Source organism: Mytilus trossulus, unplaced genomic scaffold (assembly GCF_036588685.1).
Source record: "Mytilus trossulus isolate FHL-02 unplaced genomic scaffold, PNRI_Mtr1.1.1.hap1 h1tg000244l__unscaffolded, whole genome shotgun sequence".
Classification (NCBI taxonomy): domain Eukaryota; kingdom Metazoa; phylum Mollusca; class Bivalvia; order Mytilida; family Mytilidae; genus Mytilus; species Mytilus trossulus.
The window spans coordinates 3966045-3989154 of record NW_026963317.1 but is presented as its reverse complement, the minus strand read 5'-3'; the positions used below and the strand labels follow the sequence as shown (position 1 = coordinate 3989154).

At 32.6% G+C, this 23110-nt stretch overlaps 2 protein-coding genes across 5 annotated transcripts in view; both read left to right on the top strand.

Annotated features, from left to right (window-relative positions):
• Positions 1-23110, top strand: part of LOC134701421 (microfibril-associated glycoprotein 4-like) — a 178174-nt gene that overhangs the window by 19478 nt on the left and 135586 nt on the right. The window contains exon 6 of one of the 3 annotated variants that reach the window (XM_063562569.1): positions 5207-6367. The exons of the other annotated variants lie outside the window; for them this stretch is intronic. Coding sequence (XP_063418639.1) covers positions 5207-5451 — 245 coding nt within the window. The 3' untranslated portion in view covers positions 5452-6367. Of the gene's footprint in view, positions 1-5206; positions 6368-23110 lie in introns of those variants that run through there. 3 annotated transcript variants of the gene reach the window in all.
• Positions 15393-22985, top strand: LOC134701416 (monocarboxylate transporter 12-like). Of its 2 annotated transcripts, none has more exons than XR_010104114.1 (5): positions 15393-16040; positions 16697-16840; positions 18698-19465; positions 20224-20375; positions 22447-22562. XR_010104114.1 is itself a non-coding variant. In XM_063562564.1 (5 exons), the coding sequence occupies exons 1-5, from the start codon at positions 15854-15856 to the stop codon at positions 22587-22589; spliced, it is 1293 nt and encodes a 430-aa protein (XP_063418634.1). In that variant the 5' UTR covers positions 15393-15853; the 3' UTR covers positions 22590-22985. The 2 variants fall into 2 exon arrangements, 1 of the variants encoding a protein (XP_063418634.1); XM_063562564.1 differs by having other exon boundaries at positions 20224-20274; positions 22447-22985.

Below are 23110 nucleotides of genomic sequence, written 5' to 3'. Positions count from 1 at the left end.
CATACGTAAAGTCAAGAGAGAGTCTGAAAGGCGTTGACGTCATGGGAAAATTTGTAACTTATTAGACATACCACAAACAACACTTGTTAGATTTTTTTCACGGTATATCATACAATTTTACTAACTGTATGATAAGTTCTATTCATACGAAAACAAACAGGTTTTTTTAAAACGATGTTTATAATAAATCATTTACTGCGGCCGTTTATTGCCAATTCTTCAGCCGATTGCAAAATTATTACGATTGACATGCTTTGGTAGGATTGCTACGGATGATTCGGACAACAAATGTAGGCATGTTATACACCATTGTATAGATAAATCAATTTAAATTTACGATATAACAAGCTTTAGAGGGGTTGACAGCCTATAAAGCGGCATATAACGGAACTTCGTCACCACCTAACATTTTTCTAAAATGCAAGTTAAGTACCTTGTGTTATAATAAGGTATATAGGATTTTTTTTCTGAGACAAGTGCCTGTGCCGAACACATCGAAATCAAATATTTTACAAAGCGCATCTGCGCAGGTATTTTCATTCCTAGGTATCCATTCTACTTCTAATACTATATTGTTGTTTAAACATATGTGAAGAATATCTAATGATATAACTTGTAAATCTAATTTCATGCTACCTTTCTGTACAATTTTAACAACATTATGGTTGTCTGTATAAAGTTTTACAAGTTTTCCGCATAACAGTAATTGTAATGATTCTAATATATTTTTGACAGCTTTTAATTCTCTCCAAGTAGAACTCTTAATTCTATCTTCTTTATCCCACATAAAATATACAATATGGTTATCACCTACAGTAAAACTTGCGCCAGCATATTCACTAGCGTCTGAATATATAATTCGTTCAGGTAATCTAAACATCGGAGTTATACATTTAAAATGTAATTTTTCACACTGAAAATACCAAAATCTGAGTTCTTGTAAAATGTCGTCATTCAAATGTATAAAAGAATCCCAATATATCCTAGTGTTAATCATCATATGCAAATGTCTAGTTATAATTTGACAAATAGAACCCAATGCTGGTTTCATGGATATAACTTTACCACATACTTTAGCCAAATTTCTACATTTTGATCTAACCGTACCTTCTAATAATGCAGAAATGCACAATTTCAAACCCTGAAATTTTCTATTTGGTATTTCTAATGTACTATTATATAAATTCAAAATAAATCCCAACCATTCAATACTATGTTGTGGTGTCCACACACTTTTAATTTCATTAGCAACAAAACCAGACTTTTCCAATCAGCACGAATCTAATTTGCCATTTTTGTACGTGTATCAAAATCAACAGCTTAACCAAAACCATCGTCTAAATAAACAAGGATGGGATAACCCATAGATCTCCAATGTTTAACTAAAACTCTTAACTGTTTTAGTGAAAATATGACCAGCTGATGATAGGCCAAATGGTAAAACAGAAAAAATATAATATCTGATTTTGTTGCCAAATTTCCATGAAAAGCCTAAATATTTTTGGTGATCATCATGTATATCAATATGGTGATATCCCGACCGAAAATCAAATTTATACCCATATTCAGCATTAACTGCATAATTTAACGCTTCGTTAACACCCTCAAATTTCACCTTTTGTTTGTCAACATATTGAGTAACATGACGTAAATCGAGTACTTATCTCATTTTACCTGAACTTTGTACAGATACCGTTAAAGGGTTCACAACAAAAGGTGGACATGTGACTTCTTTAATACAATGTGAGTCAAGTAACTCGAATATGGATTTTTCGACCAAATCTGAATATTTAATAGCAGACATATTATTTCGTAAAATGCCAAATTCGGTTCACTAACAAAAGGTATTCTATATCCTAAAGTTGTAGTATTAATAATAAAATCATTTGCGCATAAAACATTTTTCCAGAACTCAACATTTCTTCTTAAATTGCCTTTGACATTCATAAGTGTTTTTCCCGATTCTGTCTCATAATTGTTGATAATATCAAAACTATACTCAATTTCATTAATAACTGATGACTGTGAAGAATTCACTTCATGTTGATTTTGGATACTGTTCTCTTGGTGAGCTGACTGCTGCAGATGGGGCTCCTTTGAATGGACAGGCTCTTGCGGAGTGACCAGTTTGGTTGCAGTAGTAGCGCACTGCTGATTGGAAATTGCTGTTTGGTTTACCACGGTTCCCGTCATTGGCGTTGATTTGGCTAAGCCCACGAAAAAAATCTTTGGTGTTGAATTTTGTACCGTTGTTGTCTGCACGGCCTTAACCATTTGTTGATTTTTCCACCGGACGATCATATGGTTTGTAATTCCTTCTCCTTTAATTAGCTCTGGTGATCGCGGACCGTAAGTTGGCGGCATCGTCCTTATCATCAGCCAAAGGACTATCCAAATACTCTTGAACAGTATCCCAACTTTGCTTATCGGCAATTTTAAGAATTTTATTGCGTTTTCTTAATGTCTCTTTCTCTTCTGAAATAAGGCGTGATGCGGCATCCAAAGAATTAAACTTAACAAAACTGTCAATTTTGGACACTTTATCCGAACGTTCAATATTAAAAATGTGTTGAATGCGGTTACCTTCCTTCTTGAATTTAAAATCTGTTGCATCTACTCCAGTAGCTTTCTCCGACTTTTCGTTTGCAAAACGGCTCCCAAAATAATAAATAATGTTGTTCTTTTGTTGGTCTAACGCATTACTCAATACGGTAGAGAAGAGTGACACAGCACCGTCTGTCGACAAATCAGTATTAACACCACTGGATTCTGTAGGATCTCTCACATCTAGATCTGGATCGGAGTTACTGTGAGCGAGCATTTTCTATAAATGATATCCGCTAATTTTCTTTATATGATATAACGGGACCCCACATTTTAAATTGCCAAAGTATTTCACGAGCATATTTTACCCATCTATATTTATAACCAAAACAAGAACTTGTTATACAACTACTAACCAACCTTGAACTTATAAATAGTATCACAGCGGAAAAAAACCAAGTCTCAACGAAAAGAAATTTAAATATTGACCTAATTGTGTTAATCCCTCTCCCCACTACCTTTTAAGGTTTATGTACCCTTCTGTAGCCATTTTTGTACGAATTTTTCAAACCTCAATTGTAACAAAACTACAGATATAATGAATTATAGAGATAGGCCATTTCGTACATATTTCAAGGGGAAACTTGATGCAAAGCATTATTTTTCACTGTTTCGTTGCATTTGATAGAAAAAGAGGACTTTGTGGCAAATAAATCAAGATTTTTATAGAAAATCCACAGCCTTCAATACAGAGATTTGTGTTATAAAATTTGAAAAATAAGCTACTCACTTGATTTTCTATGATGTGCTAGTGTTTATTTTTTACAAAAAGTTCTAAGCAACCTATAAATTCCAAAACACCTCGTGCTGAGTCACTAAAGTCGAGCGCACCCTAAAAGGTGTATATGATTTTGGCCATATTTATATTTGTTTAAACCAATAACTACATTTATACACTTGTTTTAAGGAAATCAATGCTAGCACTGCATGCAATAATCCTATATCTATCAGTCATCAGGTTGCCAAATATGATAGTACAAGGATAAAGGCTGTGGATTTTCTATAAAAATCTTGATTTATTTGCCACAAAGTCCTCTGTTTCTATAAAATGCAATGGAACAGTAAAAAATAATGCTTTGCATCAAGTTTCCCATTTGAAAATGTACAAAATGGCATATCTCTATTATTCATTATATCGGTAGTTTTTATACAATTGAAGTTTGAAAAGTTCGTACAAAATGACTACAGAAGGGTACATAAACCTTAACTGTGCTATTTTATTTTAATATCTCGTTTCTGTTTTATGATAATCCCATTGACTTGCTCATAAAAACTAGATATATATCATACGCTCAAAGACCGATGGTCCACCAATTTCAGAAAGTTGCTCTTTTGGATATGAATACAATTGAGAATTACCCAAAATCAAAATGTGTCTTTCGGAGTGAAAAACATCTCTGATTATGATGAGTTAATGGCAATGATATATCAATAATAGTTACATGCTAGTAATCGTTGAGTGAAATAAAAAGTTTTCATTTGTTGAAATATCAATGTATCTGCATCTTTTTGTTTATAGGGCTAGAGTCACATAGCATAATTATTTTCCTTTCAACATGACCACTTAAGATCGTGATCCACAAATCAATCAGAGATAACGTGTCTATATGCCAGTCTAGAATAATACCTTTACATCGCCTTCAACAATGCAAAAAATACACCGTGACAATCATTTGTTTTTTTTAAACTCTTTATAATAAAAGCTATTAGAAATCTAGTTGACATTGACAGTACAACAAACATAAATCACCAATAACCTACTCCTTCGAGCAAAAAGAAAACCACAAAAGCAATGATCACAACGAACAATTTACGACCTAGTTATCTGTTACGGTACCTGTTTATGCACACAATGTGTTTTTTGTAAAACCAGATTAGCTCATTTCACATGTACATGTCTAGTCCATACATTAACAAACTCAAACACAGTATTCAAAACCTACACAGCTACTTTTGCATAGGTACTATTTATGTACTTTTTATGTTCCACAAATATGTTGTACTGGAAATCTACTTTTGATATTCAGTACTATTGTGTTACTTACGAATTATTGTGATTTTGTACTAGAAATTTAAGTACTACAGATTTTTAGTTGCACGGTTACATTTTGAGCATTTTGAACGTTTGTCTTTTTTTGAATTTCATGAAGTTATGATGTTCAAACATGACATACTGTGATCATTGTTGGTATTATTTTTTTACCAATATGTTGAGCATTTTGAGTACAAATCAAGTACTGGAAAATACAAGTACCTAAATATTACAATAATTTTAAAGTAAAGAAATAGTACTAAATATTAAAAGTAAATTTCCAGTACTACAGATTTTAAGTACAGAAATAGTACCTACGCAAAAGTAGCTGTGTACACTGAACGACTACCACCCTCTCACTAAATAAAGGAAATGTAACAGCACGTAACTTGGAAGTAAGTGTTCAAATCTTCTCTTTTATAATGGAAGTTAATAATGGGGGTTACAGCTTTTTGCGGGATACTAACGCGAAAGAACACTGAACAAAGAGAAACGGAAATTTTCAATTTATATCAGCTGTATGTTTTATAAATGAAAATAACTAAAATTCTTCTTATTTCCTTATTTCAGGTGATAGTTTGACGTATCATAACAACATGCCTTTCTCCACCTACGATCGTGATAACGATAAGTCTGCTCATAACTGTGCAGCTTATAGTGACATAAAAGGCGCATGGTGGTATAATAACTGTTGGAGGTCTAATTTGAATGGGAAATATTTCAATAGCCATTCTTTAGCAGGAATAAGATACCATGCATGGAGAGGCTATTATGTAACTCTGAAAAAGTCTTCAATGATGATAAAAAGAACTTGAAAATAAACATAAATCATAATTTAGTTTATTTTTCCACCGGCTTACTTCTTTTTATTAAATTATTAACATCTCGGATGTTTAGTAAAACAGATACACATCATGTTCGATTCAACTCTTAGCACATACTTACAACTTCTCGTCCAATAAAATTGCTTGAATTTGCCTTCTAATTTTCATAGTACATACTTTTCCTGTGTACTAAGTAACTACGCATGAAGGAGCACAAGGGTAAGATTTCATTGTATTGTAACCAAGATATTAGAACAAAAATTGCTACTGGCTATTTTGAAATAAACTCTGTGTTCCAAATTTAACTTAATAGTTTGTAATTAGATTTCAAACAGATTTTTAACATCCGACTAATCAATCTTTTGATCTAAATTTTGTTTTGACAATTACAAAAGTTTCTTTCATTAAAATAAAGAGTAATAGTTATGGTGCTTTATGCCTTGATTAAAGTACAACTCAATCTAAAATTTGTAATCCTTTATCTTCCATACAATTACTTTGTACACAAAAAGAGTCAACCATGCATCTTTTGAAAGAAAATTATTAATAAAGCAATTTAATATATTTAGTCATAAATTGGTCGATAATCGGTTGGCTAATGTCCAGTGACAAATATTTCATGCATATAAACTATCCACTAGACTATCTATGGGTACATAATAGGGGCAGATCCAGCCATTTTTAAAGGTGTGTGGGAGGGGGATCCGACTGTTTGTACTAATTCAAAAGCATTTTCAAGATAGTTTAAGGTTTTATGTGAAATTAAAAAAATGTTTTCAAGAATGTAAAGCTTTTACTGCAATTGAAGAATTGTCTGCTTTTGGTCAATCTATTTTGTCATCTTACCATGTAGATAAGTACATGCATAGTAAAACAACGCTTAATATCAATAAACATACTTACACCAGCAGCTACATTTTGTATCTTCTTTACATTCTAAAGTCAAGGGCCTTTTGAAATCCCATTTTTACAATGATATTATAGTGAGTAGATTTACAAAAGTACGTAAATGAGCTACATCCAGTCAGCCAAAACATGTCAATAGACTAATTACAGGATTACTCAAGTTGTAAATATGTGCTAAATTGGATATTGTATAAAATGGTATATACTATGAAAATAAGAGCTTGGGGCAGAGTATATACCTTTCTATACAATAACCGAGACTTAACTGATTTTTCTTGTAAAGAATGAGTTAGCTAGCGTATTCTTTAATCTTTTCATGAACTCTTAATCAAGACACTTTTTAACGACTTTATAAAAGCGTGGAATGATTGTCGAATAGACAACAATGTCCATGCAGGACAAATTATCAAAAAAGAAAATAATCACATTTAATTAAATGAACGTTATTTATTTATGAAAAACACTAGACTCATAGTAATGTATGAAATGCACCGCGGGTGCCAATTATCGTGGTTTGAAGAAAACTTGTACTTTCGTGGATAGTAATTTCGTTGTTTCGTCACAGTCTGCAAACATTTCTTTTGAAATTTTAAATTCGTGGTTCTGTTAAAACGAAAATCCATGAAAATTGGTATCCAAGGAAAAATAATGGGCCCAAGTAACAATAAACCATACAAATCAGTTGAAAAGGGTTCAAATATAACCAGTCAGATTGGTTCCTGGTTTTTAAAAGACAGAAAAAAATGTAAAATCACAAAATAAGTTCTCATTTCCGTTTTGAATTCCTCGGAGTTCAGTATTTTTGTGATTTTACTTTTTTACTTTTTACTTTTTTTCTGTCATTGATGAGAACTTTCCGTTTTGAATTCATCGGAGTTCAGAATTTTTGTAATTTTACTTTTTTTCTGTCACTTACGCTCGGGGTAAAATAGTTGAATATAAATAGCCAACTCATGGTTAAATGAAAAACAAATTTACGGCTTGTTTTCACTTACCAATGGGTTGGGCATTTATATTCGAATTTAGTTCGAGATTACTCTAACGTCAAACGGCTGTTTTGCCAGACAAGCTGGGGCCATGGGACGACAAAGCTCGTCCCATATCAAAAAGTGGATATTTGCCCACCCAAAATAGATGCGCTGCTTCGTCGCTTCTGGTTCCGACTGACGGCCTTGGAATTATATAAATCAGGCATCAATCTGTTCATTTTTCATTTATCTCTTCATTTATGTAAGTTTCACCTACCTACCAACCTTTATTTTTTTCATATTTTAACTGTTTTTACAGAGTTCCATTGATTTCGTCATTTTGCCTTTCATTTTCAAAATTTATCACGTGACCATGAGAAAACAGTGATGATTTATGTAAATGGCTCTAATGTAACACCTCGTTCATTTACGATGCAAGTTATATAAATTTCCGAGAACTTCCGGTTGTAACGTGGTCGGAACTAAATGCTTCATACCGATCTCCTGTAAAGGAGGTGAAAAATCGTGGTTAGCTAATAAATTTTAAACATCGATCTCCTATAAAGGAGGTGATAAAATATAAATATTTGCATATATTGAGTCTCGAGACCACGAACTCTCTCGTAACTTGACGTCCATTTGAAAGTGAAAGTCAAAATGTCGAAATCGATGGGAATCTGTGAAAACTGTTAAAATATGGGGAAAAAAGGTTGGCAGGTAGGTGAAACTTACATAAATGAAGAGATACATGAAAAATGAACAGATTGATGTCTGATTTATATAATTCCAAAGCCGTCATTCGGAGCCAGAAGCGACGAATCAGCGCATCTATTTTTGGTGGGCAAATATCCACTTTTTGATGTGAGACGAGCTTGTCTGGTAAAACAGCCGTTGGACGTCAGAGTAATCTCGGACTGATTCGAATTTTACACTCGCTCAAAACGCTCAGGGTAAAATGATCGAATATAAATGCCAAAACCCTGGTTAAATGTAAACAAACATACAGCTGCCATGAATTATTTCTTAAATCAACCAATAAAGGGTTGAAATATTTGAAGTCCTGTGGCTCCATCCACAACAATTCTTGGTATATAGAGTCGCGTGATAAGAGACGTCAGAAAATGTAAAAGTCACACAGGAAGAAATATAAAATATTTTTGTCGTTCAAAGTATTTTCAAAATTTTAATTTTACCTGGGGAACGGTGGTATATAGGGTTGAAAAAAAAACTATTCATAAGTTCTTTAGAATTTTTCAAAATCCACATATTGTTATCACAACTACGCGAATAAAATAATTTTGTCGTTTAAAGTATTTTCAAATTATGATTAGAGAACAATATCATAATGCCGGTATCTTTGAAAGCACAGAGCCACGTCATATATACCAAAGAACTGAAACACAAAAAGTCACATGTACAAAACACACCAGCAAAAATGAAAGATAATACACATTGACGGGATGTATATGTACCGAGCCAAGCCAAATGGATATCAAAAAAAACTTACTAAACAGTAAGAGTAATACTAATAAGGTCTTTGTATCTTCCAATTAACCTTTTTTTCCTCATGAGTATTTAAATAGAAATTGTCGAAATTATATTTAATTATTCATACGACCTCTTCAACCTGTTCTTGTTTCCAATGTAAACAACAATGCGTTTAACGACTCAAACTTGTTTCTTTTACAATTTTTGGGAAAAATATTTCACTTATTAATATTTTTTGTTTGCAACCTATAAATCATTTTATCATATATTTAGTACAAATTACAGCTATTTTGTATATCTAATAAAGGTTCGTTTTTCCAGTCTGTATCACCTACCCTGTATCGCATACCCCGTATCGCATGGCTAAACCCGTATCGCATACCCCGTATCGCATACCCCGTATCGCATGGTAAAACCCGTATCGCATACCTTTTTTTTTTTTATACATAAGTCAGTTTTTAAAAAAAAAATTTGCTCAAGAAAAAATTTCCCCAAAATAGGTCAATTTTTTTGAATGACGTCATTGTTTGGTATGTAACTTCACGAACCGTCAAGTTTTCATATTGTATGTGACGTCACGAACATCAAGTTTTCACAACATATTTTTTGGCACAATAAATACAACTATAAAAAATACAAAATACTCAAATAAATAAAATAATAAACAAAACATTTTTAAAACAACAGATTGTAAGGTAACCCAGGTGCTTCGTATAAATAATTGAACAGTTATTTTAAGGCTTTGAAACAAGACAAAAGCAAAACTGAAGGTAACCCAGTTCAATGGATCAGAAAACAGTTCATATAATATAATACTCTTCTGTTGAAATATATGATAAAGCGTATAATACATGGCAAAATCCGTATCACATGCCGTATCACCCTCGACCAATATCATCCTTCGGGCCTAAACTGCTCAATTATTTATACGAAGCACCAAGGTTATTTTACAGTCTGTTGTTTTGAAAATATTTTGTTTATTATTGTATATATTTGAGTGTTTTGTATTTTTTATAGTTGCATTTAGTGTGCCAAAAAATATGTTGTAAAAACTTGATGTTCGTGACGTCACATACAATATGAAAACTTGATGTTCGTGACGTCATTCAAAAAATTGGCCTATTTTTAGAAAAACTAATCTTTAGTAAAAAAAAAACCAAGAAAACTGACTTTAGTTAAAAAAAAAAAAAAAAAAAAAAGGTATGCGATACGGGTTTTAACATGCGATGCGGGTTTAGCCATGCGATACGGGGTATGCGATACAGGGTAGGTGATACAGACTGGAAAAAAGAACCTTTATTAGATATACAAAATAGCTGTAATTTGTACTAAATATATGATAAATAACATTAACACACTAAACAACAATTGAAAATGTTTTTTTTAGATTGCAGTATAAAGACAATAATGGTGCATTGACTTGACATATCAACGATATAAGGATTCGGCCCGAAACGGGGAAAATGCTCGGCACAGCCTCGCATTTCCCCGCTTCTAAGCCTCTGTCATCCTTATATCGTTGATATGTCAAGTCAATGCACTATTATTGTCTATATAACCTACATACCAATCAAGCTTGACAAAATTAAGTTTGCATCCGAATCCACACAGATAATCGGTAGGACAGATATATATGTAGTCGTCGCTTCAATCGTCAATCATCCATAAGATAATATTATTCCAAACTTAATTGACTTAGATTGTCAATTTTCCAGTTAAAAGATGGGTTGTTTTATCCGGCTTTCTCTGCCGATAAAAGCTCACCGCAATTTGGAGTAGCCCAAAAGTGGTTGTCGTTTGTTTACGTGTTACATATGTGTTTTTCGTTATTTTTTTTTACATAAATAAGGCCTTAGTTTTTCTCGTTTGAACTGTTTTACATTGTCTTATCGGGGCCTTTTATAGCTGACTATGCGGTATTGACTTTGTTCATTGTTGAAGGCCGTACGGTGACCTATAGTTGTTAATCATTGTGTCACTTTGGTCTTTTGTGGATAGTTGTCTCATTGGCAATCATACCACATCTTCTTTTTTATATTTAAAATTTGTTGAAATAAAACCAAAGGAAAAAACTCATTGACGTTGCCTAATGTTTTGCGAGTCATTTATGGACCAGGTCATGCTAATATGCATGCAAACAGTGTAAAATGTTGATATGACATCTTTACACTTGTAAGTAAAAGAGCCTTAGAGAAGTGGAACAAGTGATCCTCTTACCCGATATAGAAAATACCACTTCATATACTTAACAATGTCACACTCGATCCTTAATTATATTAAGATGTGAAAATACAAACAATTATACTTGTAGTTATTGTTTACAGAAAACTTAACATTTTCTAAAATTGTCAATTTAGCAATGAAAGTTTATTCTAAGGAGCTGTTAAGACACCTTCCCTATTAGGTTAACGGCCCATGAGGTCGAGTTATTTTTAAACGGATTCGAACTAATGTATCACTAGCCAGTCAACATTAAGTTCAGGAGTTTAAATCCAGTACGTGACAGATGCATCCCACAGCTAACTTGATTGACCATGAATAACGGTTTTCATTAAGAATGTCGATAGTCCTATCCAATCATTTCGGCTTGCTTCAATCAATATTACTGACCATTACGAAATAGAACAAAAGTTTTGAAAGAGGCGTTAAACATGCACATCAATCAATTATTCATTAAATCAATCTTTATGATTTCCATAAAGCATTTCCCTGTCATTTGTTCGTTTGTGCTATCATAAATATTCATTTCCGATATAAAAAGAGAATTTTCTTTTTTTTTAATTTAGTTATAATAAGGAAAAATTTAACCTTGTATAGATAAACATTTTTTTCTGCCAAAAAATATGTTGAAAGATACGGCAGAGGGACAGTCAGAATGTGTACATTGGAGCAATATAAATATTCATCAATTTTTTTTCATATCACTGTTATTTAACTGCATCAAAGGATGCACGTTACTCTTGTGGGTAAAGATTTTTCAGGTATTCGGAATCCTCTAGTTTTACGTGTATTGCCAATGTAAATTCTGACCACTGTCCCCTTATTTTCTTATATAATTTTTAATTTGTTACATATAATTAAAAAATCAAAATATTAAATCCTTGTTATTTTTTCAAGGTAACAAATAAAAAGTTTTAAAATGTTAAATGCACGAAAAAATGGAGAGAACCATTTCCCGCCAGTTTTGATTATATCTATAATTAAAAAAAAGGGGGATCTTAGTGGCCGAATGGTCTAATGAGTCAACAACTAACCTCTCAACACTGAGTTTGTGGATTCAAATTTCGCACGGTACAGGTGCACTGGTCTCCAGACTTAATTGACTAGACACTCCGGGTTCTCATGCTTCCTTCGCCAATTCAAACTGGCAGCCAGGAAATAGCACAATAGTGTTAAAAGTGACGTTGAACACCAATCAATCAAAAACAAGGAAGAGAGCTCTCATTTGTTTTTACATTTTAACGGTCCACTATAATTATACTGGCAATCTATAACACTCTTTTTATACTAAAGTTTCTTATTTTGAAGCAGAGGAGCAATCATTTTTTTTGCGCTATTAATCTGTATTCTGGTGCTAGTGCTAAAAAGTGCACTGTACTATGTACAACGTCTGGGACAATCTCGACAATCAATAAAGCCATGATCCTAATAGTCTATATCATTCAAGTTATCTGGAAGGATTAATGGCTGAGACATATGGAACAATAGGTAGTTTCGTTTTTGATACTGACTTTATCATGTGGAATATCTAGACGAGCCCGTTTGGGCGAGTTAAGATATTCCACATGATATAGTCTGTACCGAAAACGAAACTACCTATTATTCTGTTTATCGGTAATTATGTTTAATTGTCATCCAACGAATGATCTTTATTTATCATGAATTAACTACTACTTCAATATGTTGAAAAGCATTTAAACTTAATGTTGTAGTTTATCTTTTGATTTAAAGAAGATTATGACTCGATGGTTTCTAAGAAATTTGCATGGGCAATTAATATCAAAATCAGATAATAGCTGATCTGACGAGGAAACTTTCCACCAGAGAACAAATGATGTAAAATACACTGCCTATATGTCATCGTACAGAGACGTTTTTTTCTCATGTTAATTTAATTCACATGAACTCTATGTAAAACATACTTGAAATTCACCTAAAACGAGCTAAAATGTAAAATGTTCATGTAAATTTCACGTACAAAATTGTATTTTTCCTAATTTGAAAATCAAGATGTAGTTCATAACCTCGAGCTCGTACATTTGAGTTGAAATCACAAAAATTTCACGCGACATTCACGTGATAATCACGTAAAATACACTAAAGTGAATAAAAAACCGGTTTTTTTCTAGAGTGAACATTGATTGGTTAAATATTTCTCAGTGTGTTTGAATTTGTTTGTTAGCTTTTTGGTCATGAATGTTGGTCTCTAATATTTAATTAACTGTGCATTTGTATTCAGATATCGCAGATCAAATTTATTCGTTCATTGTGTAATCATACGTTTTTTGATTGAGTTAAGTCTGCCAATTGATATTTTATCGTATGTTTTTCTATGTTGTGATGTTATGCTAGTGTTTCAGAAAAAGGGAGAAGGTTTGGATCCATTAAAACGTTTAATCCCGCTGCAAATGTTTGCACCTGTCCTAAGTCAGGAATCTGATGTACAGTAGTTGTCGTTTGTTTATGTAATATATACGTGTTTCTCGTTTCTCGTTTTGTTTATATAGATTAGACCGTTGGTTTTCCCGTTTGAATGGTTTTACACTAGTAATTTTGGGGCCCTTTATAGCTTGTTGTTCGGTGTGAGCCAAGGCTCCGTGTTGAAGGCCGTACTTTAACCTATAATGGTTTAATTTTTAAATTGTTATTTGGATGGAGAGTTGTCTCATTGGCACTCACACCACATCTTCCTATATCTACTAAATTGAAATTTCTTTGTGTACGGTCTTCAACAATAAATAGAACCCGCACTGCATATGTAAAACATATTGAACATAGAGCTAACGACCAAATTTAAAAACAAAACAATAAATGACAAACAAAATGATATACTTGTATACATGTAGCAACAAACAAAAACCACTGAATTACAAACTCCTGACTATCGAGAGACATCAGCAAAATGTGCTCCCTGACGTAATAGGACAATTTTTAAAAGTATGTACTACTAAGGTTGAATTAAATAAATCGAGAAATTAAAATTGATACTATAAGTAAGAAGAGAATTCGTTTATGAACAAAATAAGGTAGAAATATTGATAGGTTATGAAGCTCCGTTTTGAGATATTTGAGTTTTTAAAAATGGCGGGGGAAAGCTGACTCGGTCTTTTATATACAAAAGAAGATATGGTATGATTGTCAATGCGAAAACTTTCCATAAGAGACCAAATGACACAGAAATTAACCATTATAGGTCCCCGTACAGCCTTCAACAATGAGCAAAGCCCACACCGCAAAATATTTTACCCTGAAGCTCAGGAAAAAAAGCAAGGAGTCCGAACATGCGTTTTTGCAAACATATATTGAGGTCAAAAAATTCAACCCCCAATTTTATGGTCTATGGGGAATTGGGAAGATACCCGATTTCAGTTACCCTCAAGTCACTCATTAGGACCGCGGAAGTAATATTTGTTAATCCATGTTAATTTTAAGACCAAACTATAAATAAATTGTGTCAGCTAATTATATCGCAACATTATTGTCATAAGTTTTCATTATCAAAACAACGGGCAACCTATATTTGCCCGAATTCTGGATTTTGACAGTTGTTACGTTAGTGGGAACAACGGGTATAAATAACGTTTGCACGAATTTGACTGTAATTTAACTGAATTTTAATTTACATTAAGAACTGAATATAACATGTACAGGAACTTTATACTTTATAACTTCATTACGATTCTAATATGACAGTTGTTATTTTAAACTTCAACTTGATTAAAAACTATCTTGACCAAAACTTTAGCCTAAAATGGGACAGGCGGACTAACGGACGAACGAACGGACAGACGCATAGAGCGAAAAACATTAAGTCCCTATACACCTAATCTGCTCTTCTAACTTATAAAAAATGTCTCTCAACTGACTTACATATTTCCTTTTAGTATCGTGATATTTTATAGTTATTATATCAACCTGTAGCCTGAATATTTGAAAATGATAGAATCTAAAACGAGGTGTATCAAATATTTTCGCTGTGTATGCTTTTAATTTTAAGACGAAAAACTCAACTCAACCATGATTGAACATAAGAGGTGTACTCTACATTCTCGTTTCAATGAAATAATCACTTTTATGATTACCGGGATGCAGTAAATATGTATTTATTAGCATTATTAAGTGCTACATTACAAAACTGTACACATAATTTTGACAGGAGCTGTCATTTTAGTTTTTTTTTACATCCTTTACATATAGATAGTTCTTTTAAATTATGTGCATATAGATATATGTTTTGAATCCGGAAATGATATTTAATCCATTTAATTTTGTTAAATGCTTTTCTGTGTCTTTGAACGACTGCATATATAAATGTATTATGGAGCATTTTATTGTCGTTTTATTGAAGAAATGTGAGCACACCGTGTGACGCAAGACTGCATGTTATTGGATAATGAATGCATAGATACATGTTGCATGACTGGATATGTTTAGAACCGTCACACTTCATCAAATTTTTAATGTGTATGTCAATATTTATATGTGACGAGGGAAAATATATAAATCCGTAAAGTTTCATGGACTATATTCAAAATGTTCCGCTAATTAGAACAATATATGTGTGAGATATAACCTTATTGAAAATTGTATTTAGTTTGATATGATAAGAACACACAAATCAATGATGCTGGTATGTTTGCGTGAAATCTATTAGGATGCGTAACGAGTGTACATGTGTACCGATAGTCTTTGATCTATTAGTTATTCAAGAAGTTATAATGGAGGACTCGTACCATATTTCTCTGTAGATAAAAGATAGATTTCAGAAATGATTTAAGATTGGATAGCGAAGTTTCTTCAAATATACAGCTATGTCAAAGCCAGATCGGGGCTGGGCATGGGTGGTAGCCACATCTTCGTTTTTTGCACATTCTATAAGTGGATATTTCCAGTGGGCTAGTGGTATGGTTCATATAGTGCTGTTGGAAGCCTTCGATGATAGTTTGTTAAAAACGTCATGGGTCAGTGCTTTGTTTTTGTCCTTGATATCATTAGCAGGTGAATATTGATGAGAAATTATTTTTTTATTTTTTATTGCTACATGTATCGGTAGGTAATATCACGTCACGTGCTATTTAGCTTAAGCAATACTGTCTGTTTTCAGCGGCATTTATACATTTTCATAGGGAAAGGGGGACAACTAAAATACACTTCATGTAGTTTTTATATCCCGAAACTTTACTAGAAATAGTGAGAATAAAAAAATTAGAATAAATAAAGGCAACAGTAGTATACCGCTGTTCGAAAGTCACAAATCGATTGAAAGAAAACAAATCCAGGTTACAAATAAACTTCCGAAATTAAAAAAAACAATGAAGAACCGATAAAATGATCAATCAGATTACACAGTATAATGAGAACTATCATAATTTTTATTTGCACGGACGTGTTTGCTTTAATAAAAATCAGAGACGTAGTATACGGTATTGGGTTTTTTCTTTCTTTAAGGCCGTATGGTGGCCAATAACTGCTTACATCCACTTCATTTTAACAATGGTGGATATTCGTCTCATTGGCAATGATACCACATCTTGTATTTATACGATTGCCAATAAGACAAATTTCCACTGCATGGAGACTATCACCAAATGACGTTTAATATTTTAAAATATCTTAAAATCAATATGTTTCGTGAACTATCATTGTCCTTGCAGGTCCATTGACCGGTGTTTTAATTTACCGATTCAACTGTAGAATATCAATGATAGTAGGATCTGTGATGCTAACCATTGGTCTCGTTACAACAGCATTTGTTCCAAATCTTAACTGGACATTTTTGACATTCGGACTTTTATCAGGTGAATATTTTTTAAAAGTTAATTCATGAAAAAGGTCAAAATTAATATATGTACATGTCTACCTGTAAATCTTGTGTTCTTTGACTAGTCCAAATATTAAGTATGCCGTGTTGAAAGGCTCTTTTATTATTTTTTCTTTGACACCTTCATATAGCCTTTCAAGACGTTATTATTTTTTAAAGGTACACAGTTTTTGAAAATACCAAGAAACGTACTTTACATGAAAAAAAAACAACCGTAGGGACGGGTGTTCTATGGAAATACCATCGCCCTGAACATGCATGAAATATTTGCCACTGAACTTTAAGTAACCAACAATCAATCATCTATGAAATACTGATTACCAAATATATTGATTAAGTTTCCTATGACAATAGTCTATATAAAGAGATTTGGATAAAAAAAAATCCCATATCTATGTTACTATATATTAATGAACAATAACAGAGGGGTTGATTTACGTAACTTGAAGAGGTATTAATGGTACCACATCTTCTCATTTATAAACTAGGACATTTTTGAATGAATAATTGGTCATTGCAAATAAAACTAAATGTAATGTCAAGGTCAAAGGCACTAACCAAACAACACATATGTGCCAGTACCACATATAGGCTACTTTTTATACCCTTATTAGCTTTTTAAAAGGACATGTCATCAACGGAAAATGCGAAACAATTCAAACGGAAAATACCAAGTTGAACGATCTTATTCATGCCAATTTACTTATCATATTCTCACCTTTCTTACCATTGTTATGGTATACATAAATATTCTTCTAGAATAGCCGATTTCTCAAAATTGACCAGTAAAGTATACCCCATTTTTTCGCATAAAGTAACGTACACGGTACCGTAAATTAAACTAAAAAAGTACGCATTGAATGAACTTGCACAGTAGAAAAAGTCGAATGTGCATGTTTTTTCTCGTATATTTTAAAATTAAAAATTTTTAAAAACATATTTAAGGTTAAATTATTTGTCACTGGTTATATTATGATTTATTTAGGTTCAACACTAGTATAACAATATTTCTTTATATGCTTTTTTTAAATCTCAAAACATTAATATTGCCTTAGCAAGAATTCATGCGTATCGGTAAATAGGCAGCAGTCGTCCGTCTTCAACAATCAGCAAAAACGTTGATCATAGAGAAAACTTTAAAAGTCCACAACATAAAGAGCAAATGTGAAACAATTCAAACAAGAAAACCAATTGTCTAATTTATAACAAAGAAATAAAAGGAAAAAAAAATAGACACCAATCAACGCCTACCACTGGTTAACAGGCTACTGACTATGAACAGTCACATGACGAATGGAACGGAGTAACAGCGATCGCCAAACCCTCCCCTAACATGTGACAGTAGTGGAACAGCAAAACTTCAGAATAAAGATAATAGATATATGAAGATATGGTATGAGTTCCAATGAGACAACTCTCCATCCAAATAACAATTTATAAAAGTAAACCATTAAGGGTCAATGTACGGCCTTCAACACGGAGCCTTGGCTCACAACAAACAACAAGCTATAGAGGGCCCCAAAATTATTCGTCTAAAACCATTAAAACGGGAAAACCAACGGTCCAATCTATATACATAAAAACGAGAAACGAGAAACACGTATAAATTTCATAAACAAACGACAAATACTGTACATCAGATTTCTGACTTAAGACAGGTGCAAACATTTGCAGTGGGATTAAACGTTTTAATGGTACCAAACCTTCTCCCTGTTTCTGAAACAATAGTATAACATCACAACATAGAAAACCACACGATAAGCCTGGTATCTTGGATACCTTTTTTTAGATAGTGCTTACATATTTCATAAGATATGTTTTCATCTCTTTAAAGGGACTGGTCTAGGAATATGCTATAACTCTGGACTCATTGTTCTCGGATTCAACTTTGAACGAAAACGAAACCTAGCATGTGGATTTGCTATATCAGGATCAGGTATAGGTCCGTTTCTGCTGACTCCTATTTTCCAGTTTATTTATGAGACCTACGGTAGAACAGGCTATTTTATCCTTCTTGGAGGTCTCTCTTTACAGTATTGTGTATGTGCTTCAACTTTCTGGGAATCAGAAATAGAAAAAAGATCAAAAGAACGCAAACCTCTTCAAAAACAAAGTACTCATGATTCTTGTAGGCCGTATATATCCATTATGAAAAATATACCAATGTCGTGTATATGCGCATGTCTTTTTTTAGCGGATATAAGCGTCTTCCTTCTGTATTTACATTTTCCAAAATACTGTTTACAGACATATTCAACAAAAACAGAAATATCTCTATTCATGTCACTGGCAGGTATATGGAGTGCTATAGGCAAATTATTGTTTGGCATGGCGAACAACAGTCACGATATCGACGAAACTATTACGCTTTTCGGAACCTTCGGGATTTTAGGTATTGGTACCATAATTTTTCCTTTCTTCCGTTATGAGTTCTATGCTAAAGTTATATATGCAAGTGTTCTTGGCTGTTATTCCGGTTGTTGTTGGATTGTATTAAACACTATAGTGATCTGCATCATCGGAAGAGAGAGATTTGCTCATGCCATTGGATACATAATGCTTTATTGTGGGATAGGAACACTTTTTGGACCTCCTCTTGCAGGTAAGTAATATTATTCCTATTTTTAAAATATCTGATGATAATGAAAATTAATGCATTTTCAATTTCATTTTGAACAAAACAAGCTATTAAAATGCATAATTTTACTTTTTTTAAATTTCGATTAAAAGAAGCATTCGGCTTTTGTCTGGTCTTTGGTCGGGTTGTTATCTCTTTGATATTTTCCCCATTTCCATTTTCATGGTTGTATTTGATCTCAAATACCCATATCATAAAGCGTGAACTCGGATGATAAAGCGTACTTATTTTGTGATTTCATTAATCAAATATAAACTCTCAAAAGAGCGATGTAATGTCATATGATGATTGATTGGGGGAGGGGAGGGGTTATTGTGTAATGAAAACGCAATGGCAATAAGTTCAGGACTAAACCAAATAAACTTTTGATACAAATTAAAAAACATTAAAAATTATTTGTGCAAGGTACATTTTTAAGCTGACCAGGATGAAGGATGGTCAATTTGTTTTTACACTTCAAAAGGGAGGCTTGTGGAAAGGGGTGGAAATTTTAACTAACAACATTCATTTAGAAATTTGTTGCAATAACAGCGACAAGGCTGTATATTTAAGCATCTCGCAGAGCTAAACGGTCTCTCTACTTTTGCAAGTATTCATCAGCCGGACAAGATAAGTCCAGTGCCGACCATATTTCTATTTATAAACCAATCGTTTGGGTTGACCACTCATTAGCACAATAAATCAAATACAAATAAATTGTTCAGTCATTCATTATATTGTAGGATTTATTGTTGACTTTGGTGGAACATATGGTGATTCTTTTACAGCAGCAGGTTTGTAAACAATAATATCAGACGGAAAAGAAACAGACATATAGGTTATGAAACAATACACCACTACAAATATAGACGTGCAAGTGAGACCTAAAAAGACCGTAAGATTAAATCGTATTTTTCATCACAAACTATCGTTATATACTGACTGGCTTTAGAAACGCAACACTAGATTATTTTTGTGTTGTTTTTGAATGAATGTGTCACCGTCAAAAGCGATGACTGCCTGTTACAAACGGCAAAATGATTGTCAGAAAGGTCAACAAATACTGTCTGACATGTTTTAGGTTCTGTTTTACACCTTCTGATTTTGCATTTGTTCGACCCATTAATTGCTTTTGGAAATTATGCGGTTTGAACTTGAGGGCTTTAAAGGATTTCCTTCAGTCGATTCTTTGGTAATTCAGTTTATGGGAAACATTTATGGCATGAATCTGTACTCAATGACACTCGGCAATTTGATGAGCAGTTGACGTTGCGGCCGTAAACATGTCTTGCAAATGACGTTGCGTATTCAAATTCTGTTGACGTTTCATTGTCACTACACGTTGATCTGTTCATTGATGGCTAGAAACAAATCTGGTCTACTTGTTTCGTTGTCGGAAGGACAGTAAGACGAGTTTCTGAAGTCATAAAGTATGGTTGCAGCACGTTTATGTTTTCATGTTTGCAGTATTCTTAAGGGATTATTCAGTTTTTTAATTCTCAGTCTTGGCAAAATGGGGATGCAACATTTTTAAACTGAATTAAGTGAGGCAAAGGATTTGATGAACTGTTTTTCAAAGCAAAAAAAACTGAAACAATCTTTCATGGGTCCAAAATTTCGCTTTAAGAAATTCGTGCGACTTCAAAAAATCGGTATGTTCAATAACCACAGGTAAGTCAGATTTTGATTTTTTGTAAGGAGAAAGAAGTATGATAAGCATGGACAGAAGTTATAAGAGAATCAAACAAGATTCGGTAAAAAAAAATCAACAAAACGAGTGTTGCGTTTCTAAAGTCGTTCAGTATATGATTTCACTTTTTTTAGAATTTTTTCATTTTCATTTTTACCCGATGATGTTTTTTGTTTTTTTTCTGCTCACACGTTGTTGTCAATTATATAATGAAATCATGTGTGACTGTTATACAAGTGAGAGGTTTACTAAGCTGTAAAACTAGGTTTACTCGACCACTTTATTCATATGAATATGACAGTTTTTTCTATTCGATTATTGTGTTTATGGTTTTGCCATTTGATAAAGGACTCCCGTTTTGAATTTTACAAAGAGTTCGTTATTTTTTTGTTATTTTACTCTTTACATTTACTCAAATCCCCAACGTAACTTACAGCTTTATGCGTGTACCCTCCTGTATTATTATTATTATATTCATGTCATATTGCTGAACATCTATTTAAATACGATCACCAAACAATAGATAAAATGTTCAAAGTCATGACTTAATAAAAAAAATACTGAACTCCGAGGAAAATTTAAAAGGGAAAGTAGCTAATCAAAAATTTATTATTAATGTCAAAATCAAATGATAAAACACATCAAACGAATGGATAACTGTCATATTCCTGACTTGGAACAGGCATTTTCAAATGTAGAAAATGGTGGATTGAACCTGGTTTTATAGACCTAGACCTCTGACTTGTACGACAGTTGAAAATATTCCTAAAATATTTACAAGGAACAAATGTAAAAATTCAAACTTTTTTACTTGAAATGTTTTGATATAAAAAATGCTAGTTTCTCATAAAAAAAAACCTAAAGGTATAACCTCATTTTCAGGGTAATAATGAACTTTCCCTAGAAAAACACAATGTAACTGTTCTTATATGAAGGTTTTAATTGGGGACCCTCCATTTTTGCTTTCGTTAATTTTTTATGCCATTTTCTTTATTTCTTGTATAAATTTTTTTATGCCTTTTTCTCAACTCTTTATATTTCAACACTCAATTATTTTCTATTCTTTAATTATTTTTTTGCCTCTCTTTTTATCAATACTTTTTTTTATATTATTTAGACTTTATTCTACACTATTGGTTGTGTATGGTCTTTCCCGTAAACCTCATCCGGACCCTCTTAAATTGACTAATGAAAAGTAAAAACATGTAACAAGTTTGAATTTTCAAGGATTGATGTAATATTTTTCCAATTATTTATTTTTTCCAATATATTTTAGGTGTACTTCTACTATGCGGAGCTTTCATTGGACTGTTGAGTTCACTGTGTCAGAACAAAGACAATCAGAACAAAGACATTTATTTAGATTTTGAAATAGATATAGAACTAACTGAAAAAGAGCAAATGTTAAATATAAAATGAATATATAACTGTGACCTGTATCCTTTATTTCGTATTTAGAAACAAATGCAAACATTCATCCGCGTGGTTATATTTCGGACCATATGAGTATGTGGACCATGCGCGTATGGTCATAACCATATGAGCATATACTCGTTTGGTTATTAACGGTCCGGGCTATGTGAATATTTAGACCATATAGGTATTTTCCAAATAAAATCTATCTGCTTTCACAGGAACACAGGCTCCTATGAATTCAAAATCGATACCAGACTCATCAGTCACACTCGAATTAATAAAAATAATAAGGCCAAATGAAGCCGAAGTTGAAAAGCTCTGTGGATCCAAAATTCCGGAAGGGAATGGATGGATGTATAAATAAACGAATGAAAGAATAAAAAAATCCAACAATAATACCAACATCCAAGGTAAATTCAAAAAGTCGATAAAAAAAACCTGTACGACTATATCACATATCAAAAGAACAAATGACCAGATTTGTTTCTAGCCATCAATGAACAGATCAACGTGTAGTGACAATG